Genomic DNA, 25438 nt, shown 5'->3' with positions numbered 1-25438 from the left:
CTCCCGCCTGCACCGGGTGTGCCACATGGGCTCCCGCCTGCACCGGGTGTGGGACACGGGCTCCCGCCTGCACCGGGTGTGGGACACGGGCTCCCGCCTGCACCGGGTGTGGGACACGGGCTCCCGCCTGCACCAGGTGTGGGACACGGGCTCCCGCCTGCACCAGGTGTGGGACACGGGCTCCCGCCTGCACCAGGTGTGGGACATGGTCTCTCACCTGCACCGGGTGTGCCACATGGGCTCCCACCTGAGCCACCGTCTCCCCACAGTCCCATTTGCCAGCAACGCAGCTTCCCCCCATGCAGGGCTTTCCGGGAGGCATGTGGCCTCATTCTAGAAAGTACTGGTTCTTACAAAAACCCGACTGTCAGAGCCCAGGTGAGAACGAAAGAAAGTGGAGAAGCGCATCCCCTGAAAGGATATTTTCCCACTGACTTTTAGGGAGAGTGGAAGAGGGAGGGAGAGACAGAGAGAAACATCGGTGTGAGAGACACACATTGATGGGTTGCCTCCTGCATGAGCCTTGACCAGGGCCCGGGCTGGGGAGGAGCCTGCAACCACAGTACCTTCCCTTGACCAGAATCAAACCTGGGACCCTTTGGTCTGCAGGCTGATGCTCTATCCACTGAGCCACACCCACCAGGGCTGTTTGCCGTATTTTTAATGGTTTGGAAGAAGCAGGGGTGCCGACCACACCCCCGAAGGAGTTCTCCCGGGACTGCGACGTGGACCCGCGAGATCAGCCTCCGTGGCCTCTATCCGGGCGCGTAGAAAGGAGTCTGCCCGGGAGCCTTGCACCACCCGCGCTGGCACACACCCCCAACGCGCTAGAGAGGGGAGGGACACACTTACACGTACAAGACGGTCCTGGTGTCGCCCACTTTGCCGGCGTCGCCCACGGTCAGCGTGTCGTAGCCGCGCTCCAGCTCGAACTCCTCGAAGGCCAGCTTGATGACCTGCGGGGACAGGAGGCACTTAGCACCCGGGAACCTCCCCCTCGGACCAGCATGTCCCGTGAGGCATCCCCTCTGCTCCCTACCCACTGCATCCCCTCTGCTCCCTACCCCACTGCATCCCCGTGCTCCCACGCTGCCTGGGAAGTAACAGTACAGACAGTGGGGTACACTCACTCTGCTCCCTACCCACTGCATCCCCGTGCTCCCACGGTGCCTGGGATTAACAGTACAGACAGTGGGGTACACTCTGCTCCCTACCCACTGCATCCCCGTGCTCCCACGGTGCCTGGGATTAACAGTACAGACAGTGGGGTACACTCTGCTCCCTACCCCACTGCATCCCCTCTGCTCCCTACCCACTGCATCCCCTCTGCTCCCTACCCACTGCATCCCCTCTGCTCCCTACCCACTGCATCCCCTCTGCTCCCTACCCACTGCATCCTCGTGCTCCCACGCTGCCTGGGATTAACAGTACAGACAATAGAGTACACTCACTCTGCTCCCTACCCACTGCATCCCCATGTTCCCACGCTGCCTGGGATTAACAGTACAGACAGTGGTTACATGTGGGAATTTCATAGAACTCAGCATCGCGTGACTCCGAAGACATTCATCATCAGCTCCACAAGCGAAATTAACCATATTACGCTTTACGTCAAATATCTATCAAATATTTATGCTAACACTTTTAGTGCTTGGAATGACAGAAAGAAAACTCGGCATAATCAAAAGCAATGTTGATTATAATTAATGAAAATACATTTGAAGGATACCTAGAACTCCACGAAATGAACACTTTTAGAGAAGTATATGCATAATTTATGTAATTATTTGCATTAACATATGAAAAAGAGCTTCTGAGACTAGAAAATTGTCCTCTGCAGGTAACTCTGCATGGCCGTGAAGTGCTGGTTTTAATTTTTACTTTTAAAGAAGACCCTGTTGTGGGGATGAACGCCTGGCACCGAGGCCAGACCGGCTGCTCTGACACACAACATGACCCTGATCTCTGACCTTCTTTCCGCAGACTCGGGGCCTTTTCTCCTGAGAGAGGGGGTGCTTCCGTTAGGGACCAATGTGTGATGAAGGAGAGAGAGCACAGGAGGTGTCATAAAGGTAGACTAGAACCCAGGGAGACAAGAAGGGACAGACAGGTGACAATCATAGATGGATGATTGATTGATAGATAGATAGATAGATGATAAATAGACAGATAAATATAGATAGATAGAGAGATAGAGAGATAGATAGATGATAGATAGATATGTAGATAGATAGATGATTAATAGGCAAATAAATATAGATAGGTAGATAGATGATTGATAGATAGATAGATGATAGATAGAGATAGCTGATAGATACATTGATGATAGATAGAAATAGATGGTAGATAAAGAGATAGATTGATAGATGATAGATAGATATAGATAGATAGATAGATAGATAGATAGAGGGAGATGATGACAGATAGATAGATAGATAGATAGATAGATAGATAGATAGATAGATAGAGGGAGATGATGACAGATAGATAGATAGATAGATAGATAGATAGATAGATAGAGGAAGATGATAGATGCAATAGATAGATATGATAGATATGATAGTTAGGTATAATAGATGAAAGAGATAGATTGATACAGACAATATATAAATGAAAGTGACAGAGATGACAGACAGATATAGATGATAGAAAGATCGGTGAAACAGGTAAGTAGGTGAGAGAGAGGGAGAGAGAGAGGGAAAGAGAGAGAGAGAAGAGGAAGCACAGAAACCCTAGAACTGGAGAGACATGAATGGATCTGTATCAGAGGAATCAGAATCCCTGGAATCTTATTAAAACGCTGTCAGACGCCTGTTTTTTAAACTTGCGGGAAAGGCCTGAGGGACACACGCAGGAGGCGGCTCTGCCGCCCGGACCTCCCAGGCAGTGCGGTGTGCGGAACAGCCACGCTGCCGTCTGAGATTCCCAGGAAGGCTAGTGACACGGGCCTCAGAGTCTGTGTGTAACGTCCACGCTTTCCGAGGCAGCCTGTGCATGAACACGTGATTGGACCATCCGGTTCGAAACAGGCCCGAGGCTGGAGCCGCTGGGACCCAGCGTGGCCACCGCTTGCGAAGCCCGGCCCGAGGGCAGTTTGGGTTCAGCTGTTCTCTTCCCACGGGTCCACTTCTAAGGGCCCACGGCCCGCCTCCCTCCACTCGCCCTTCCTGCGTGCTGGCTCCGCCCTAACATCCCGCAGGAGGAGCCCAGAACCCAGTCACAGCTGCGCCGCGCTGGTCGGCTGGGGTGCCCGGCAGGGCTCCCCCTGCATGAGGGGCTTCCACTGGGGCGTGCATGGCCATGGGGTGATTCTTTCCAGCGCAGGCGAAGGGGGAGGCTTTTGTTGGGGTTGAGCCTGGACCATCACCAGCGGCTCCTGCCCAAGGACGGCCTTCACTCTGTGCTATGAACGTGGCCTGGGAAACATAAGGCAGAAACACGTTCGTGATGAGGCCTGCCGGCAGGTCTCGGCAAGAGCCTCCGGAGACGCAGGTGAACAGCGATGTCGACAGAAGGGGTGCTTGTTTGTTTTTTTAATCCTCACCTGAGGACATGCTGTTGATTTTAGAGAGAGGGGGAGGGGGGGGAAGAGAGGGAGAGAGAGAGAGAGAGAGGGAGAGAGAGAGAAATGACACTGTCCGCAGGAGGGATGCTCCCGCAGCCACAGGTACCGCCCCCGGGGGGAGCGCAGGCGGAGCCCAGGGAAACAGGGCGACGTTTGCGGTGAAGGAAGAGGCTCCATGGCGGGGCCCTCCGAGCGTCTTATTAAACCTGGGGTGAGGCGCCAGCTCACCCCGCATTATCGAGAAAATCATCCAATATGTCCTCAGACGGACGGCAGAGGCCGGCCGTTTATTAAAAACGAGAGGCAGGGATTTGAGGCCACTGCACAATAACCGCCACGGAACAGATCAGAGCGTATTCCACGTGGCAAATGCAGAATTAGCACGGACAGAACTGGGGCCTCCATCTGCAGAGACGCGTGGAGTCCCTGAGCTGGAGGCGTGAGGGGCGGAAGCTGACAGGGCGAGATGAAACCGTAGATCTGTAGACGGAGGCAGCAGGCACCGGCGTGGGGCAAGGAAGACCTGGGACACGGGGTCAGATCGGTCACGGCCTGGCCCAGGAGGCACGGCTTTGGCAGCCAATTCCTGCTGAGAGCAGAGCTCAAAGATGGCCACTGTGGCTCCCGGGAAACACACATACCAGCCAGGGAAGCAGGAACCCCCTCATCGGACTGTTTAACTCTCAGGACCAGCTCCCCCCGCCCGAAATCCATGCCAAACGCAGAAGAGCAGGTGGCTTCTGTGTAAATAAACGCAAATCCAAGTGTGTTTTGTGTTTTTCGGATGCAGTCAAACCGAGAGGCAATGGATCAACGGCTGAGTCCCAGACCCACAGAGAAAGGCTGTTGCTAACGTGTTCCCTCAGCCGGCTGTGGGGGGACAGTTGGGGGCGACCAGGCAGCTAGGGGGCAGTTGGGGGCGATTAGGCTGGCAGGGGGGGCAGTGAGGGGCGACTAGGCCGACACGCAGGGGCAGTGAGGGACGATCAGGCTGGCGAGGGGGGGGTGCAGTTAGGGGAGGGAGAACAGGCAGGTAGGTGGGCGATTAGGAGCCAGTGGTCCAGGATTGTGAGAGGGATGTATGACTGCTAGTTTAGGCCCAATCCTGGCAATCGGGACATCCTAAACCGGCAGTCAGACATCCCCCGAGGGGTCCAGGATTGGAGAGGGTGCAGGCTGGGCTGAGGGGACACCCCCCCACCCCCATGCACAAATGTCATGCACCAGGCCTCTAGTTATGAAGTAATGAGGAAAAATAACCTTCCTCCTGCCCATGGAGCAGCTCAGGACAGAAACAATCAATGCACAAAATCCACACTCGGTTCACAGCCCAACCGTAGAGAGCAAAGCCATCGGAGAAGTTACCTAAGCTCAGCCACCCCGACAAATTCCACGGAAGTTCTCACAGGGCCATCCCATCACGCACAGCGACCACCTCCCTCCGATCCCCCTCCCATCCCACGCCGTGCCCCCGTCAGACTGCAGGGCCAGAGGTAGCGCCCAGGACTTGGTGAGCTCCCAGGCAGGGTTCTGACACGGCTTTGTGTGTGTGTTTATTTTTTATGGATTTCAGAGAGAGGAAGGGAGAGGGAGAGAGATAGAAACACCAATGAGGAGAGAGAATCATGGCTCGGCTGCCTCCTGCATGCTTCCTACTGGGGAGCGAGCCCATACCCGGACATGTGCCCTGACCGGGAATCCAACTGTGACCTCCTGAGGCATAGGTTGACACTCAACCCCTGAGCCACACCCGGTGGATGAAGATTGGACACATTTTTAAAAATCAACACCTGCAATGAGACTTTCATATTAAACAGAGGTCATGCCCAAACCAGGAAGTTGTGAAATCCTGTTTCCATGTGGTTTTGAGGACTTGAGGAATCCAATGTCACGCACAGTCCCTCTGGCCACCCTGTCTGCCCCACAGAAGTCAGTCCCCATCTGGGGTCTGCTGGCATTGGTGATGTAAACAAGGGCGTGTCAGTGGGGGCGACTCTGTCCCTGACGCCGGAGCAGCCGCGGTCGCCCCTGTGGGACAGGAAAGAGAACTACACTCTGTGGGTGTTGCCACTGGGGGGACGTCTACCACTTTCCCACGGATGAGCTAGCGGGGACCTCGCGGGAGAGGAACAGACACAGTGTGGCGAGGCTGCCGGCTGCAGGCTCCATTAGCTGTTCTGTTGGGTGGATTAGCTATTATTCCCTTCTCTGCTCAGAGCGGAAACGGCACACACATCGGGAGGGAGGCCCGAGCCTGCCCATCTGCCGGAGAAGCTAGAACGGTGCCCGTGTTAAACGGATGAGGGGCCCAGGGGCCTGCAGGCCCCAGGGAGCGGGACTCACCTGGAACAGGTGCTGCAGGGGAAATCCGCACGGTATGCACATCTGTTCCTGGGCACGCCAGGCCCCTCGGCCACTGAGCAACCTCTGGGTGAACATATGCTACGCGCCCTCACTTCCCTACACACTGGAAGGGCTTGTGCACATGGAAACCAAGTTAGAGGGGGCCCTGGGGAGTAGCACCCAGGACACACAGAACACCTGGTGCGTGGTCATAATGGGGGGAGAAGATCTCGGTGATCAGTGACCCTGAGTAATGCCCACAGGGCCAGGCGCTGTTCCTGCCTAGAAGGGGCGCTTTCCCCAACCTCTGAGCTGCCCTGCGGAGCAGTCCTGTCAGCACCCCACCTGGCAGGTGACACGTCTGCTTTATAGGAGAAGAGAAGGATGGAGACACCCCAGAACACGGCAGCGTTACCCACAGACGGTCCCCTGCTCCATTCTTTTTCTCCTTTTGTGCCCCATCCGTGCTCATCCATGAATATGTATTTTTATTTTTATTTATTTATTTTTTAAATATATATTTCTTTATTGATTTCAGAGAGGAATGGAGAGGGAGAGAAAGATAGAAACATCAATGATGAGAGAGAATCATTGATCAGCTGCCTCCTGCACACTCTGCACTGGGGATCAAACCCGCAACCCAGGCATGTGCCCTTGGCCGGAAGTGAACCTGGGACCCTTCAGTCCACAGGCCGACGCTCTATCCACTGAGCCAAGCCGGCTAGGGCAATATGTATTTTTAAATAAAATAATTTAACTCAGCAAACAGGCTGGGGGAGCTGCACGTTCCTCTGTAGCTCAGAGTGTGAGAAGCGGGCCGGTCGGTGTCCCCGGGAGGGCCCACTGCCAGGCAGCTGCACACGGAGATGCTCTTGATGATGACGTGTGGGGACAACACTGCTTCTGGGACGTGGCACCGAGACGCCGAGAAAGAACTGGGAGAACGACTGAGCAGCAGGGACCCACGCTCTCCGCACAGCGCGACGCAGGGTCCCACGGAGGAGCGATTAAAACGGGACAAGGCGACCCGGCAAAACCACTCGGAGCCGGAGCTAATGTAGGATGTCAGGAGCGAGGGCGAGACAGATGAGAAACAGCTAATCACGCCCCAAAGAACCGTTTCAATAAGTCGTTGGTATGATTCTCGCCTCCCGCGAGGGCCGCGGGACGGAACACTTCATTACACGTCCTATTTGTTGGAATTAATTATTAGACGCAGCCAGACTCCGTGCCCACCTCAGATAAATCACCCCAATCGCTGTCACCCGCCCGCCGCTCGGCTCGATCTGAGTGAGGACGCGCCAGGCAGCCGCGGGAGGGCCACCGCGGCTCACGGGGCCCCTCCCGCCTCAGACGGGAAACGCAGCGCGTCGCAGATGGAGGGGACGTCGCTGTCCCTGGACAACGTGCACGGGACGTGCTTCTCTGGCCACATGGAACATGCTTTTCTGAAACCGAAGTGACAGACTCGGACTGGTGTGCTCCCCGCCCCTGTAGGAACGTTGGGGTAACTTTCAAATTAAAGAGAAAAACAGATATTGAACCAGCTAAACCACCGAAATCCTAACAGTGACTCATTACCCCAATGGGCACAACGGCCGACTCTTTTCCTTGCCCAACACATGGGAATTGTGTTTTATCAGTGAATGTGTTTGTTTTTTCCCTTAAAATAGCCGCTCGCTCCTTTTCTCAGTTCAGTCCTGCGGGCAGGGCTCTGAGACAGTGCGGGCTGGGCACGTGATTGCCCACGGGTGAGACGCGCTCTCTCCTGCTTCTTGTGTTTCTTTGAAAACACACCCAATCGTCTGAGCTTCCCTCCCACCACGGGCACGGCCCCCACCTCCATGAGCGGGCTGTCAAGACAACCAGACTGGCCACCTCCTTCATCTCCACTAAATGTTCCCGGTTTTACTCCCTCTTCATTTGCTTCTGTCTCTAAAATTGGCTACTACCGCCCTCGCTGGTGTGGCTCAGTGAATAGAGCGTCCGCCTGCGGACTGAAGGGTCCCAGGGTCGATTCCAGTCAAGGGCACATGCCTGGGTTATGGGCTCCATCCCCAGTAGGGGGCGTGCAGGAGGCAGCCGATCCATGATTCTCTCTCATCACCGATGTTTCTATCTTCTCTCTCCCTTTCCCGTCTTCTCTGAAATCAATAAAAAATCTATTTAAAAACTAAAAATGGCTACAACCCACGTGCTTCACTCACAGTCACACTTACACCCCAAAGTGGGAAGAAAGTCCGGATACTCAGGGCCACTTCTGTGGGGCCTCCACGGTGAGGGGACGCGTGAGGCACAAACACCCTGGACACCCCAGCCCAGGGACGTGGTCGGACATGGACCTTCCCTGGTTCGAGCGCTCATTCTGATCAGTTGGGTAACGTCCCACGTGTGGACCACAGCCTGTCCATCACTTGTGAGAGACAGCCCGGTCACGCCCACGTGGGGGACATTCCGAACCAGCCGCTCTAGTGTTAGGGCGGGATGTGATGAGAAAGTACCTGGCCCCGCACGACACTGTTCTCACTGCGCCCAGCGCAGCTGCCAGGCCGCGTGGGGAGGTGGGTTGTTTCGTGGGACACCCCACACTGTCTTCCTCCGCGGCCGCCCCCGTGTCCCCAGCAACAGTGTGTGCGGCTCCTGCTGCCCCCCGCCCTCCTCGCTGGGCGTGGTCAGTGCCTGGGTTTTGGCCATTCTAACAGGTGTGGCGTGGCATCCGATGTTGTCGAAAAGGTCATTCTTAAGCCCAAATTTACTGTCAGACACACGTACAGCCCTCGCCTGGCACAGTGAGGAGCCCCGTGTTTAGCAGCGATTTCTGGTCTGCCTGAGCCTGGCCCCATGGAACCCCCCGGGATGTGACCTTTGTAGGCCAGGGCATGGAAGCAGGGCCAGGACCATGCGTCTAAGAGGGTGAATGCAGCCCCGGCCAGGTCCAGGCGCCAGGAGTTCACCGCTGAGCTGCGTGGTCGCTGGCAGGGGACTGCAGGGCCGTCCTCGGAGATGAGACTCGGGCATCGGGCCATGGATTCCACCTGAAAATACACGCGGGACCTCCGCCTTCCCGGCCAGTCCGGGCGCCAGGGCATCAGCCTGTCCCGGGCGCCTGGGCATCAGCCTGTCCCGGGCGCCAGGGCATCAGCCTGTCCCGGGCGCCAGGGCATCAGCCTGTCCCGGGCGCCTGGGCATCAGCCTGTCCCGGGCGCCAGGGCATCAGCCTGTCCCGGGCGCCAGGGCATCAGCCTGTCCCGGGCGCCTGGGCATCAGCCTGTCCCGGGCGCCAGGGCATCAGCCTGTCCCGGGCGCCAGGGCATCAGCCTGTCCCGGGCGCCTGGGCATCAGCCTGTCCCGTGTGCCTGGGCATCAGCCTGTCCCGGGAGCCCTCTGAATCTCCCCGGCATCTGATCCATTGCATCACGGCAGCGAGCAATGGCTTCACTGCTGCTCTCTTTTCCCGCTGCCTGCGACCCGCTCCGATGTTTACATCTGCACGTGGGAAGGACCTTCGTGGGAAGGGATGGGAGCAAGGCATCTCGGGAGCATCTAACATGAGACGCCACCACTGGGCCTCCGTCAGAAGGTGTCCTAGAGCCATGACAGGACGTGGGGCACGTGCCACTCCCAGCACAGACATCGTTCTCAGCGTTAGGTTCCTTCACCGCTGCTAGGACCACCCCGTGCACAGATGGGGGACATGACAGAGCTTAAGCCATTCACCCCAGACATGAGCACTTCATGACCGGGCTCCACGCAGCTTCACGGAGCCGCCCCTGGTGAGGCGTCGTTCAGGTTAGAATAACCACCTGGATTCGCACTTGGAGAACTGAAAGCCTGGAGTCATGTATTTATAGAGAGCGATGGGGGCGCACGTCCCACGGGTCTCTATAAACCGTCAGGTAACCAGTGTTTGCTTCCCCAAACCCCTATAGAACGTGCACTGTCTTCAAACATGACGCGAACCCGTAAGAGCAAATCGGAAGAGGCGCCTTCTCCCCGGGGGACGATGCCTCCATTGTGATGCTTCTGTGCCAGTGGAGGAGCCATCCCTTCTGTGCCCGGGGAGCGGGAGGAAGCCCGCCCGGACGGTCAGTCAATTTTACGTTTTACTAGGAAGTGGCTGGATGTCCTAGCACTGCAGACACAGCAAAGAGATGCCCACAGACGGGTTATTCTGTAGAATTTGCCGTCCGGGCCCAGTGTCAGCCACAAACCAAACCACTCAGACTGAACAAAACGCAGCCACGGCCTCTGTGCCACCAGCGAACCCTCCCCCTTGAATTCGTCACCGGGGCAGGTGGGGCTCAGGGCACAGGCTGGGGGCCAGCGGCTCAGTCCTCTACGCAGCCACACTGTCACCTCCTGCTCTCTCCACGACCCGATCCCCCGCCTGCTCGGACGCGCCCACGCCCTGAAAATCCACCTTTCCCAGCATGCCTTTCACCTGGGTGACCAGGTGACAGACTCTTCCTCAGAGACGCTCTCAGAGAGCAGAGAACATGCCAGAAAAAGCCGAGATCCCCGAGCTGCCGCGTGAACCTGCCTCAAAGCATTCCCAACGGGGAACCATCGAGTGGGATTAAAGGTCTCAAAAGGGCACCGTGGGCCCGAGCAGACTTGGCCACCGAGTGGGTCCCCGCAAACGTGGGCTTGTGGGGCCACGTGTCCGGGGACAGAGGAGCCTGGGCGGACACCGGGGCTGTGAGATCATTTAGACTCTTTTGCCCCAACACTGAAAACTGACAGACAGAAAACACCTGCAGAAATTATTTCTGGAAACAGATCTCTCTTCAAATATGAGGCTACTGGGACTCATTAAGGTTTAATACTGTTGGTGCATATAAATGGGCATCTGATTGGCATGTATTTGCAAAAACAGGGCAAGTAATTTGAGCCTTTGACAACGGAGTGTCAGGCAAAAGTACGCAATGTATGGTCACGCGGACCCCTTCGGCGCCCCCAATACTGCCCCTCCTGACACAGTGTATGGAGGGCGTCACTTTAATAAGAGCTGCCACCCAGACACTTTCAGTATAATATACTGATTTATTTAAAACTAGACTTATAATTATTTCATCAAAATTTTAAATTATAAAGTCAAAGTGGTACATACAATATTGACCTGGCTTTTCCCAATGGAGTCAGAGGACCGAAGCCAAGCGTTGTGTTTCTAAAATGCAAAGTGCCACCGGCTCATATGTTTTTTTGTTAATCCTCATCTGAGGGTATTTTTCCCACTGATTCTCAGAGAGAGTGCAAGGGAGGGAGGGGGGGAGAGGGATAGAGAGAGAGAGACAGAGAGAGAAACATCGATGTGAGAGAGACACATCGATTGGTTGCCTCACCCTGACAGGGGCCAGGGATCGAACCTGCCCCCAGGTACGTGCCCTTGACTGGGAACCTAACCCATGATCCTCTGGCCCGTGGGCCCACACCCTAACCACTGAACAAACCAGCCAGGGCCCCTCACTCCTATTTTAATGCCAGTTCTTTCTCGTGGTTGCTGGCACTCTTATAAGAGTGCAAAACACGCCGTTTTCAAGTTGCATGTGACCTGCACACGGAAAAGACCATCCATTTGTACCAAACTAATTCCAGAAAGGGTTCTTCACGCGGAGAGTCGTGGTATCTTTACACGGAAGGGGGAAGGTGACAGGCACTGAAGAGTCCAGCAGGAATTCTTACAAACATCATGGTCCGGGTGAGAGGGAGAAACGGGTTATTTACACGCAGGTGATTTCACAGGATTTCCGCCACCTCGTGCCGTGGGAGCAGCACCGGCCGAGAACACATCTCCTCCCGACTCTGTTCACAAGTTGTCAGCAGCTCGGTGCTGGCGATGGGGGAAGTGCCAGCTCCCCAGGGGTTCTATTTATAAACGACTTGGAAACCCGTGCTGTGGCTCTGCCCACACACAGTGGAAATGGATCCTGCCCAGCGGAGCTCCGTGTCCTCCCCCTCCCACACCATCCTCTCCTGTGGGTGCCCCAGCCTCGATGATCTGTGAGTGACAGCTCCCGTGGGCAGGGGGTCTGCTGTGGTTAATGGGGAGGGGGGCACATTGCGTGTGAAAATCAGCACCTTGAGTCACAGCAGGGACGTTTGCAAGGGTGTACATGACACATGTGTGCACTTAATGACGTGGCCTACATCTCCTCTGTCCATTTCTTCCTGGCATTTTAACGTGATCCGTGCCAATAAGAAGAATGGGGCGATCATGTACTTTGAATACTGAATTCCAAAACATATGCTTGTGACCTTCCATCTCACCAGGTGTTTGTTAATTTTGTTGATCTTTTCAAAGAACCACTCTGGGTTACATTGATTTCTTTCTATTATTTCCCATTTCCCATGTTACTTATCTCAGCTCTAATTCATATGAGCTGCCTGCATCTGTTTGCTTTGGATTTAGTTGGTCCTCGGGTTTTTTTCTATTCTGGAAGATGCAATGTTATCTTGTTGATTTGAGACCTTCAGAAGGGATTGCTTATAGCTATGAATTTCCCTCTTGGCACAGCTTTTGCTGCACCCATACATTCTGGTGTGTTTCCATTTCCAGTTGTCTGAGATATTTCCCGGATCCCTGGTGATTTCCTCTTTACTGATGGGTTGTTGATGAGCGTGTTGTTTAATGTCCACATATTTGTGCATTTTCAAGTTTTACTTCTGTTATTTATTTTACATCTCCTCCCATTGTGATGGAGAAAGAGACTGTGCATGATTTCAAGCTTCTAACTTCTTTTAAGAATTGTTTTGTGGCCTCACAGGTGGTCTATCCTGGAGCATGGTCCATGAGCACTTGGGGAGCAGTAGAGTTTGCTCTTGTTACATTGAGTGCAGACAAGTGGTTTTCAAAGAAGCATTTTAGAAGGAGACACCGTCACTGAGCCACATCACCAGCTGGGACTGCCAGGCCTCCTGGTGGCAGGCAGGCCTCTGTGCTCCATGTGGTGTGTGTATGGGGTGGGGAGGCAGAGCTGGGCGAAAGCTGCAGGTCTGAGGTGACCCTCCTCCTCCTCCTCTTCTTTTTCATCCCCCCCCCCCCTTTCTGAGACCTGAGGGTGCGTAGAAAACATGAGCTGACAGGCAATCCCGTTGGCTGTTTTAATCAGTGATAAGCCACTTCCAAGTGTAACGCCGGGCTGCATCCTCTCCACATACTTCTCACGCAGCGTTTCATCACGCATCTCACTTCACTGGCTGCCTTGGGCTCCATTCCGTTCCCTGGGTACCATACGTGCTCATGGGAAGGGTTTCTGTGAAACTTGGACATGGACAGTGGGCTACTCGTCTGTTACAAGTGCATGCGGCGGCTCAGGGGTCCCCACACCGGCAAAGATCCGTGGCTCCACCATTTGTTAAAAATATTTTTTTATTGATTTCAGAGAGGAAGGGAGAGGGGGAGAAAGAGAGAAGCACCAGTGATGAGAGGGAATCATTTACAGCTGCCGCCTGCACACCCCACATGGGGGATCCAGCCCACAACCCGGGCATGTGCCCTTGACCTGACCAAAGCTGGGACCCTCAGTCCGCAGGCCGACGTTCTGTCTGCTGAGCCACTTCGGCTGGGGTGGAATGGTTTTGAGGCTATGAATGTAAGAGGAGATCAGAAGGTTGGGAAGCCCAGGCTGCAAAAGGCCATGCTGTGTGCTTCAGAGCTGCCTGAAAGCAGGGTTTAGGAAAGCAGGGCTACAGGTCCCTCTCCTCTTCTCAGAAGCAGGGTGAGCCAGGCCGCCATGCCCAGCAGAGGGCAGACCTGCTTAGGGTGTGCAGATGGGGACAGGAAGGAGCAGGAGAGAGCGGTCCTGAGCAGGGCTGGGTAAGGGCAGGGGCACAGGTGCGGGGCAGAAGCCTGAGAACTTGGAGACTCTATGCTCTCCTGGAGGGGTAGCCAGGGTGCACCTGGCCAGGTACGTGAAGGTCACAGCCCGGAGGCGCCCTGCCCTCCCCCCTGAGGCTGGGTGGGGCGGAGGGAGCTCTGGGCGCAGGAGGGTGGCCGATGCCTGGTGCCCAGGGACTTAGCTCTGGCACCTGAGCTCCAGTTGGAAAATTCCGCAGCTGAAGGAGCTTATTAAAAGCTTGCTTCCGGGAAGGTTTTACATAATTGTGGCTCATTTCCTTTAATCCCACATCAAGATAAACTTGTTTTACATATAAATTTAAAATATGTGTGTCTGTAGATATACATTTGCTTCTGATAACATTTAATTCAAATGTGAGCTTTTAAAGTATGCCAATCATATTTTGAATTTTCTCTCCATTTCCATCATTTAGCTATCTGCATACATATGCATATTTTGTAAGACTCGCAAGTTGAGTGTCAGACCTTTTTTCCACGAAGTATTATAGCTGGACATTTTATTTATTTTTTTAAGTATGTTTTTATTGATTTCAGGGAGGGAGAGGGAGAGATAGAAACATCCATGATGAGAGAGAATCATGGATCGGCTGCCTCCTGCACGCCCCCTACTGGGGATCAAGCCTGAAACCCAGGTATGTGCCCTGACCCAGAATCAAACTGTGACCTCCTGGTTCCTAGGTCGACACCTAACCACCGAGCCACGCTGACCGGGCTGCAGATGGACATATGAATCGCATTGCATCTGTGGAGCAAGTGAGCCCAATGTGGGGTAAGAGCTGCTTTCGTAGAGCAGAGATGTGGACGGACGGTGCTTTTCGGGTTTTAAATGGATGATGTCACAATGGGTGCTTGTGATCCTGACCGAGGACAAGTTCGGAGGAGAGGAGTGTGGGTCCCACACTTGGGCTCTGGATGATTTAAAGTCCACACGTGTTACGTCGGCCCCTGGCGGTGCCCATGGCATCCCACACGGGAACTATTCAGAACCATGGTGCCCACATGGATGTCCTAAACACGAGACGGTTAATTGGGATCCCTTTGTCTGTCATGTTCGGATTCAGAAGTGATCCCGGGAGAAGACAGAATTGGCTCGCTCAGTCCTTTAGCAAAACATGTCAAAGGAAACAGAAGCCTTTTTCTCAACAACAAAACAGATGCGTTTTACAAACAGAAACATTCACATCCCTTCCCTGAGGCCCAAGGAGCCAGGCCCAGCGAGGGGGGGCACGCTGGAGAGCCCCTGCCTGTGGCACCCACAACTGCATGTCGCCTTGTCAGCAGCTTTCACAGGAAGGGGCGGCGGACGGCCCACTTCCTCGGGGCGTGTCCAGGTCAAGGACACTGCTCCCCTCTGACCACAGGGAGCCCAGGGGGGCACGTCTGCTTGGCTCCCTGGCCCCTCCCGGGCCTGCGGGCACTGCTGCCGGCTGCCAGCTCACTTCCCCCGTCAGGGCGTCCCAGAGACAGGGAGCAGGCCATGAGCACAGACTTCACACCCACCAGGCGCACCTCACGCAGACGGGCAGGTCACGGGCACCACGTGGAGGTGCGGTTTGCTCACTGTGGGCCCAAGGGCAGGTCAGAAATACAATAGCCAATGCCTGCAAAGTGGCGACCACCAGCCAGCCAATGGCAACCAGGGAGTCTGCGTTCCCCGCGGTAGACTCTGCTGAGAAAAGGCCTTGCTTAGCTGGGAACACAGAGCACGCTGGGTTTGGCTGTTTTTAGGACCCAAATAATATGCAGATTCGCGGGACTCTGGCTGGGAGACAGCGGCGTAGTCTTAAAGCAAGTCTTAACGATGGCCCGGGCTCTGTGCCCCTCAGGGATCGGGTCGATGCAGCTCCTCATTCCCCAGCAAGCGTGGCCTCTCGCTACGCCCGCCATTCCAGCGACGGGACACTTGGCCGTTCTGGATGGAGACTTGCACAGAGGAGATAGTTCAAAGCCATCCCATCCCCCTCCCAGATGCCTGCGGTGCACCCGCACGCGATGGAAGTGTCCTCCCCTCAAGGCACTTTTACTGAAAAACCCATCAGTAAATGGCTTCTCTGAGAGCCTGCCTCAGGCTCCTGGCCCGCCCACTTCATCCCAAAGCCCCGCCCCCTGGCCCTTCACTCACATGGAGTGTGGGGGGGGGGGTGCTGGGGTCTCCTCTAGTCTCTGTCATGGCTCCCTATCTCCTCAATGTCTTCTGCATGCAGACCCGTCCTTCTGAAAATGCTGTCTGCAGTGTGTGCGCATGCGTGTGTGCATGTGTGTGAGCACGAGTGTGCATGTGTGTATGTGTGCATATGAGTGCGTGTGAGTGTGTGTGAGTGTGTGTGCATGCACGAATGTGCATGCGTGTGTGAATGTGTGCATGTGTGTGCGTGTGATTCAGGTTTTAACTTAAATTGTAAGCAAATAAAAAACGTGGGCCTGGCCCTCTCTTCCTTCCCTGGGAGCAGCAAGCAGAGGTGATGACAGGAGCTCATCTGATGTAAGAAGTCAGGGTTCCGCGGGTCCTGAGGAAACCCGGTGAGTGGGAAGGAGACACGCGGATGCCTGAGCCTGAAGGGAGAGGACACAGGAAGGACAGTCACAGACCTGAGCCCCAGACTGTCCGAGAGCCCATGCGGGTCCTGGGAAGCGGCCACCTGTGCCGTGAGGATGGACGGGCTGGCACCCATGGGGATGTAAGGAGGTGACAGAGACGAACTAACCCATCGAGAACGTGGAGGAGCGGGATGGCCCAGAACCAGGGGCGGCTCACACGCAGAGGAGGCTGGACCTGGAGCCCACTCTGCAGGGCGTCCGGTGACAGGTGACAAGAGTGGGTGCAGGCCCGGCCATGTGGCTCAGTGGCTGAGTGTCGACCTGTGAACCAGGAGGTCACGGTTCGATTCCTGGTCAGGGCACTTGCCCAGGTTGCGGGCTTGATCCCCTGTGTGGGGCATGCAGGAGGCAGCTGATCCGTGCTTCTCTCTCATCATTGATGTTTCTCTCTCTCCCCCTCTTCCTTCTTCTCTGACATCAATAAACATTTTTTTTTATAAAGAGTGAGTGCAGGTAAAACAGACCCACCCTGGCCCCTGGGCTGCACAGGGTCCGGGATTGACACCAAGGACACTCGGCCAGGGCTGTAGCAGCCGGTCCCACCCCTGCTTCGCAGCATCCGTCGGTCTCCTCGTGGAAATACAACCCGAGGGACCATCACCACTCAGATCCCATCTCAAACACCGTGAGCTATTTTACATGCTATTTAATTCTGCCTTCACCATAATCTCAATGCAAATGAGCGCCTTTTCTGGATCCGATGAATCTGTTACTTAAAATTATGTAAAAACACCCCGGAATAATTTCATAATTTGAAGAGGTAATCGCTCCTTCCCCGAAGAGCGCTGATCAGCTGCATTTTCCTGCGAGCATTACAGTTACGGCGGCTTTCCTCCTTTTCCTTAGCTGCCGACTTACCCGTCCGGGGGACGGCGCGGTGGGAGTGTGTGCATCGCTGTGTCTGCCTGGCCCTTCAAGTCTCCCGGGCACGTTTCCTTCCCTCGGAACCCAAGTTCTTGTCCTGATCCGGCTCCTGTTACCTCCCGCCTCTATCCTGCAGCCTGCGCTTCCTGCTGTGGACTGCGCCCTTCCACTCCGGCCTCACTGTCGGCAGAGGGGCCTCCTGGGGCAAGCAAGCCACCGTTCCTTCCTGGGCACCACAGGGCCCCCCACTTCCACTGGCATCAAACGGGAAGCCATCCCCTGGCCTCCAGGTCCCGATGGGTCACGTCGCATTAACGGTCACTTATTAACAATGACAAAGAGGAGGGGGCAGGCGGCCAGTGTCAGCGGCTGCAGGGATTTAGGTTCTCACCGCAGCCATGGGGGTGAGTGCCGGTGACTCCATGGCAAAGCCGGGCTCCACGCAGTCAGCTGTTTGCCTGACCATGCAGCTGGAGAGAGGGGGGAAGAGGACTCCCACCTGCACCCTAGGGTGACCTCTGCACTGGCAGCAGGTCCCAGCTGCCCGCCCCCCGGCCTCTGTCCCCTCGGGTGCTCTCCCCACGGCCGCACCAGCACCACCGCCCCCACCCCCACCCCCATGCTCCACACAGAACGTGAGGATGCACTGAAGATGCTGCAATGCCTCCCCGTTCGGCCCAGCTAAGATTCCCCATAGCACGGGCCAGCAATGTTCCACGCCACGTGGGGGTCTCTGCAGAGCCTCGCAGAACACACCCCCCTCAGCATCTCCGCTCCGCCAGGCCCGCCTGGCCTTGGCGCTGCTTCACGGACACGCTTGGACGTTGCTGAGAGAGAAGACATTGAAGTTCTCAGCACAAGAAAATCCACAACTATGTGAGCGATGCGTGCTCACTCAGTGTGCGTGGCGATTGCCTCAGCATCTGTGCACATATCACATCCTATGTCCTGCACCGGGACAGAGCGACGCTGCCCTGCACGCTCTCGGTGAGGCCGGGAGGAGAGAACAGGACACACCAACCACAACCAGGAGGGCCGCGCGGGGAAGTCTCCCTTCCCGGTGGGATTCCGGGCCGGCTTCCAGCCCAGGGGGACGGACGGACACACAGCCCAGCTCTCACTGTTCAGCTCCAGCAGCCAGAGGTCAGGGCGCGGGACACCGCCCGGCTGTCCGTCCGTCTGTCGGCCCAGCCCATGTGCCGTTGCGCCCGCCGCAGAGGCGCGGGCCTTACCTTGTCGGGGTCCGAGGCGGTGATGACCCACACGCAGTGGGCGTTGTCCTCGTACTGCACCGGGTAGTTGGGGGAGGTGATGGTGCCGCTGGGCCCCCGCAGGTTGGACCCGCACGTCCGAGCTGCAAACACACAGGGGACAGTTAGTTCCGCCGCCCGCCCGGGGAAGGCGACAGCCGCGTGGAACGATCCGGCGGCTGAATGAACAGTTTCCTGAGCTCTCACTGGCAAGTGGGTGCCGCTCAGCACTCAGGACCCCGGTTTGCAGCTGCCACTGGGACTCTTTATTCCAGTCCATGTGCCCAGCCTGTCCCCCCACAGAACGGCCCCGCTGATGCCAGCGCCGTGGACAATGTCACGTCAATGAGCCTGTCTTGAGCCCCATTCTGACTTGAAGGCAGTTGTGGGCACATCGGGTGGCCCTCGGGTGCATACGACAGAGTGGACAGCACGGTGCAGGGAGATGCAGGACCAGAGTCGCCGTCTCAACCAACCACCAACACACGACCCCGGATAAGCACCCGGCCCCCAGCTTCATCCCTCCCACTGCCCATGGTGGGGGGAGGGCTGAGATGTCTCCCTCAAGCCTTAGATTCCCTCATACAACCACCCACGCCCGTCCCTTTACAGCAAACAGGAGCTTCAAACATAGGTGCGAGTTTAAAGGAAGGAAATGGAAATCGTTGCTCCAACCCGGCCGGCGTGGCTCCGTGGTAGAGCATCGACCTATGAACTAGGAGGTCACGGGTCGATTCCTGGTCAGGGCACTTGGCCGGGTTGCAGGCTCGATTCCCAGTGTGGGGTGTGCAGGAGGCAGCCTATCCATGATTCTCTCTCATCATTGATGCTTCTCTCTCTCTCCCCCGCTTTCCCTTCCTCTCACTAAAATCAATAAAAATATATTTCTTTAAAAAAAGGAAACAGTAGCTCTAAAGGAAAAAGTACCTTCAAGTGGAAAGACCAAGCAAATCAGAGGAATGTTGGGAGCCAACATATGTGACAACGTTTGGAATATAAAACACATAACTGACCTCCTCTGTAGGAGAGGAGGCCTTTTCCTTTCAAATCAATAGTCAATCATAGGAAATCACATGTCAGCCTGAGCCCCAGTTTTAACATTGGTCATTTAAACTTAGTTTGAGAAACTATGAAACAAGTGAGAACTAACAGGAGAGAAGGCAGGCTTCATTTTCCTAAGTCATCACGTCAGGCAAACTGATCTAACCGTCACCAGGGCCCGGCTGGCGTGGCTCCGTGGTTGAGTGTCGACCTGTGAACCAGGAGGTCACAGTTCAATTCCCAGGCATGTGTCTTGCTGCTCAATCTCTAGTGTGGGGCGTGCAGGAGGCAGCTGATCGACGTTCTCTCTCATCATTAATGCTTTTCTCTCTCTCCCTCTCTCTCTTCTCTAAAATCAATAAAAAAAAAATATTTAAAAACACACGAAACAAAATAGAGCAGGATCCTGTGTTCCGAGGGCCACATGGGGCGGAGTCTGGAGAAACCCTGCCCTCGCCTGCTGCTCGCTGCCCCCCAGGGAAGCACATTTCTCCTTTCCATTCCCATCGACACGGAAATAATGGAAATGCGGCCGGCCACCCAGACCCTCCTCTCTGTCCGCGATCACTCACTCACAGGCCTTGTTTTCCTGAGCGTGAGCTCCTTGCCCTGGGAGACAGCGCCCTCCTGGGCGTCGTCACTGTCATGCCAGGTCTACAGCTGTCCACGCGTGAACATGTGAGATCCTCAGACAGCTTTTCAGTTGCCGGATGGATACCTACCCACTATGAAGACAATTCCCTAAAAATTCGCCCAGCACACATGGATGAACTAAACCCTGTGTCACCAAGCTTTCAAACAGCGACATCGGCAGTGGCTTTCCAAACAAACATTTCTTAACTAAAGACACATCTGGTTTTCCAAACGCAGTAGGTGGGCCATCGCTCACACGGTCACGAAAGAGGGTGAACGGGACACCTCGGACGCACTCACAGGTCCCTCGCTGACGGGCTGTCTTTAGAAACGCCTTCTCAGCGGGTCCAGGAGCAGAACGTCGGGTGTAAAGTCTTCCCGACGCCCTAGCACGCTAACGGCGTTGATTAGAAACCCCTCAGAGAAAAGGGTCCATCCATGCGATGTGAGGTACAAAACCTGTGTATAACATGCTCACACCGCCTCACACCTCATTCTGACGGCTGGTGTTAAGCACAATGTTGTTTTACTCAGAATCTATCTGTTGACTTCATTTTGACTTGATCTTATCTAAGCGCCATTGTCAGTGCCTCAAACTCGGGGAGGGATTCCTCTGAGGAATGTGTGACGCCGGGAACGAATTGGTTACCTTCCCAGGGACAATCTGTGCCCGGCCGTCCCCTCATTGGTAGCCAGGGACGCCCGCGCTCTGACCCCCTTCAGTGCCGGTCCCGCTGGCGGCTTTGAAGCTGACCTCTGGCCTGGCCTGTGAAATCGGTTCCCGGCTCTCGGAAATCCCTCTGAGCGGAGCTCAGGGAAACAGGATTGCCAGTGACAACTCCATTGGCTGAATATTCATGGGAAGCAGCCCATTTCCCACCTTTCATGCGCACATAACACTGTGTTCCACATAAAGCGATCGTGGGTCCAGGCCCTTCTGAGGTTTACCTCGCCTCTCACCAAAATGATCCTTAGAAGAACTTTTCTTTCTTTCTCCTAAATGTGTCTCTAGCTTTACAAGACACTTTCCTAATAAGTTAACATTTTAACTCTTTTTGTCAAGATTTGTAATCAAGCCGTTCAAATGATCAGCGGGCAGGAACTACCAGTATGGGAATGTCTTCCTGCTGTTTAATGAGTGGAACCTCAGCAATGAGAACCATCTGGCACTGGGGAGTTTCCCGCATAAATACTTGCACCTTTTGAACAGGTGGAACAGCTTCAAACGATGTGATCTAACCACAGGTGTTTAATTTAAACTGCCTATTGCAAGAGTCAGAAACTTCAGCTGGTCCTTCCCTGGGTCTCTGCCTCCTAACCCATTCCCTGCTTCCCCACCATCTCCCCACCTGCTTCCCCACCATCTCCCACCTGCTCCCCACCATCTCCCCACCTGCTCCCCCACCATCTCCCACCTGCTTCTCCACCATCTCCCACCTGCTTCTCCACCATCTCCCCACCTGCTTCCCCACCATCTCCCCACCTGCTTCCCCACCATCTCCCACCTGCTTCCCCACCATCTCCCACCTGCTTCCCCATCATCTCCCCACCTGCTCCCCACCATCTCCCCACCTGCTTCTCCACCATCTCCCCACCTGCTTCCCCACCATCTCCCACCTGCTTCCCCACCATCTCCCACCTGCTTCCCCACCATCTCCCCACCTGCTTCCCCATCATCTCCCCACCTGCTCCCCACCATCTCCCCACCTGCTTCCCCATCATCTCCCCACCTGCTTCCCCACCATCTCCCACCTGCTTCCCCACCATCTCCCACCTGCTTCCCCACCATCTCCCCACCTGCTTCCCCATCATCTCCCCACCTGCTCCCCACCATCTCCCCACCTGCTCCCCACCATCTCCCACCTGCTTCCCCACCATCTCCCACCTGCTTCCCCACCATCTCCCACCTGCTTCCCCACCATCTCCCCACCTGCTTCCCCACCATCTCCCCACCTGCTCCCCACCATCTCCCCACCTGCTTCCCCACCATCTCCCACCTGCTTCCCCACCATCTCCCCACCTGCTTCCCCACCATCTCCCCACCTGCTTCTCCACCATCTCCCCACCTGCTTCCCCACCATCTCCCCACCTGCTTCTCCACCATCTCCCCACCTGCTTCCCCACCATCTCCCCACCTGCTTCTCCATCATCTCCCCACCTGCTTCTCCATCATCTCCCTAGGACCCACCCACTAGGTAACACTGTCTCCTATCAAGGCTTCCCTACTCTCCACAGAGGACTCTCAGATTTCCCCTGGCAACTACTCGGAGTTCAAGCCCTCACATGTAGTCTTTACTAAACTCCCATGTTCGTGGAGCTACCAGGATTGGATTTCTGTGAGCAATTACCCACATCCACATGGCGGTTGAAGTCCAGGCTCCCATTAACCACTCGCCTCTTGCAGGGCATCTCCCCCAGGTCCTCTCCCCTGTGTGGTTCCAGGGCAGGGAGGTTCTATTAAACTGCACATTCTCTGAATTTCCAAGGGACAGAGAGAGAAGAGCGAAGTCACAATGCGTCCTCTCACACCCACATCGTCCACTCCATTAGCATCCAGCACTGAAGGCTCACCTTCTCACGTCCACTGGGCGTTACAGTCCTTACAAACCCCATGTTTGGGAAGAAGAAGAAGAGCTAGAGAAGAACCCAGAACAGCCAGAGAGGGGGAGAGGACCAGGCCCAGAGCTCCCAGGAAACGCACGCGGTGAGTGTGTGTGGTCCCTCAGCCGCGGGAGGGATATAGGGGTGTATCTGCCCTAAGATCCTGGCCCGTGACTGGGGTGCAGGAGAGGGCGGTCTGACACAGGAAGAGGGAGTGATGGGGGGGGTCGGGGCCTACCTCTCACCCTTCTAGAGGAGGGTGCTCGGTGTGGTTTATCAGCAACCACAGCTGTGCCGCAAGCCAGCTGCCCTGTGCTGCCATGGAGCACGAATGCATGTTCTGGGGGCTCATGAGGCATCGCCGGAGGCAGACGTGGAAGGCAGACACTGAGGCTTCATCACCTGCCGCTGGACCCTCTGCTGGCTCCTCACTCCCTCCCTCCACTCAGAAGTGGGCTGTGTCGCTGCTCACACCTCCTGGGGCAGAGCTGCCCTGAGAATGGCCAGGCAGTTTCAAGGTGTTCTCAGGGGTGGGGGGACTTCTTCCCCAAATGCAGCTGGTATACTGAGCACGGTTTCAATCGGCCACCAAAGCCTTAAATTGACCACCATGATTGACTACAGTGTACCAGTGCCACTCAAGTTTTACAGCAAGATTTAAAAACAGTCCAATACATGTAATGCATAAGTGCATGTTTGTACATGTTATACTTAAATAACTACAGGCCTCTTCCCTTTTCCAGACCTTGCTGGGGATTTATAATGTCTCATCTAAAGTGATGCATACAGAAGTGCTCATAATGCGTGATGAATGGTCTTAGGGAATAACTGTGACCTTGTGTTCAGCTAACATTACTCCAGGCACAGGGTGCTGCACCTGTGAGCTGAAGTCTTCCTGATATCGTCTCTGTTTTAAAATAAAATGAGAATCACAAAATGATAATGGGAAACATAATCAATTGAGAGGGAGAGTGTAAAGGGGAAATGAGTGATGGTGTACGCCAATGTATGCCATTTCTCTACATAATCAATATACATATTAAATATAAGTCACCTCTGTGTCACCTAATCTCTCTCGTGTAATATGAAGTAATAATTTATCTGTTTATGTGAATTCACTTCCAGGAATCTTTGCTGTTCTATCGTAACTGCTTAATTAAATAAATTAGATCCCAATTGACTACATTTAAATTAATTGATATCCGAGCTCACATCTGCAGCTTTTCTCAAGAACACTCGTAATTATAACTTGCATCCTCTGCTCCTCGCGTGGTTTTAGAAGAAAGTGTTTTCATTGACCACAGAACTTATGTCCACGTCCATATTCTCACCCCAAACAGAGAAGGGATGTCACAGAGTAACGAGCTGGCTTCCCTTAATCACACCCAGGTTCCCGCCACCTGTAGGCAGTGCCTGGCTTCTAGTGTTAACTTGTGTCACTTTAAGCTCCTCCTTTTACTTGGTTCCAAAACTCATCACACCTTCACCTACCATCGCTGTGAGGACTGAAGGGAAGGGGGTAGGGAAGGCGGTGAGCACACTGCCCAGGCACCCTTCCGGGTGCATCAGAGAAACGTGCGTCAAAGGCTGGCGATGGGCTGGGCGCCGTGCTGAGCACTGAGGATGCGCAGAGAGAGAACAAAGACAAGTTCCCCCTTCATCGGGCAATGGACAGGTTCTACCTGAGCATGTAAAGTCAGGAGGACATTCCCAGAAGGCAGAGGGGTTCCGAGCATCTGGAGAAGGGTGACCACGGAGCTGGAGGCAGTGAGGGATTTGGGATGAGAGCTGAGGATGGCTGCGGGGGAGCCACGTGGACAGTGGGGAACGGGGTCTGGGTGCGAGGAGAACAAGCCGCAGAGGCCCTGGCAGGTCCTGGGGACACGAGCAGCGAGTGAATCCTCGTTTTCAGGGACTTTCATGTCACTGGGGTCTGAAAGTAGTTACAATAATAGCTTCCTCATTTCCAACAACTTAATACAAATAAAGAGAAGATGCTTCTTTCCCAGGTGACTTCAAGGAAACCTTAGGAGTCCATAAATAGCAACAGACTTCCCCCCCCCCCCCCCCCAAATTCACTGGAATTGCAGTAAAAGTTATCCTGGGGGGTGTTATGCTGAGTGAAATAAGCCCGTCAGAGAAAGACAATTATCACACGATTTCCCTTATAAGTGGAATCTGATGAACATAATAAACCGACGAACAAAATAGGACCAGAGACAGAGAGGCTGGGAGAGACCGACAGACCTCAGCGGGGAGAGGGGAGACAGAAGAGATTAGTGATGTTTCTATAGAGTGAGGAAAGCTCCTTGGAACCTTTCATCAGCTCCTCTCTAATCAATGAAGCCACCAGAGCAAGGACAGACGGTGAGTGGAGGAGGAAGGATCGCAGGCTCAGATTCCTCAATGCTGCGGACCTGGAAAACGAGCAGGTTTTCATGGATGGAAGTATATCCGGCAGAGAGAGTGGCCAGCGGGGAAGCAGGGAAGCGGGGAGGCGGGGAGGCCAGGGAGCGGGGCCAGGAGCCCCTGAGCCCTCTCTTCCCTTCACACCCGCAGATGCTGCCCGTTCTGCACCTTAGGAAGAGAACCAGGAGCGTGGGCTGAGCTCAAAGCTGAGCTCTCTGGGCAACCAGCCAGCAGGGACACGAGGCGACTGCCCAGAGGGGGACACAGGCGACCGAC

The 25438-nt window shown here is 55.1% G+C and overlaps 1 protein-coding gene across 1 annotated transcript in view; it reads right to left on the bottom strand.

The window, feature by feature from the left end:
* CSMD1 (CUB and Sushi multiple domains 1) overlaps positions 1–25438 on the bottom strand; it is a 741603-nt gene that overhangs the window by 189941 nt on the left and 526224 nt on the right. Inside the window, exons 10-11 of the mRNA XM_070407812.1 lie at positions 18461–18582; positions 853–956 (exon numbers count right to left, since the gene is read on the bottom strand). Coding sequence (XP_070263913.1) covers positions 853–956; positions 18461–18582 — 226 coding nt within the window. The remainder of the gene's footprint in view (positions 1–852; positions 957–18460; positions 18583–25438) is intronic.

This window comes from Myotis yumanensis, unplaced genomic scaffold (assembly GCF_028538775.1).
Source record: "Myotis yumanensis isolate MYYU_CA2020_CCGP unplaced genomic scaffold, mMyoYum1.0.hap1 SCAF_3, whole genome shotgun sequence".
NCBI lineage: Eukaryota > Metazoa > Chordata > Mammalia > Chiroptera > Vespertilionidae > Myotis > Myotis yumanensis.
The sequence above is the reverse complement of the archived record's forward strand: the minus strand, read 5'-3'. Positions and strand labels throughout refer to the sequence as shown.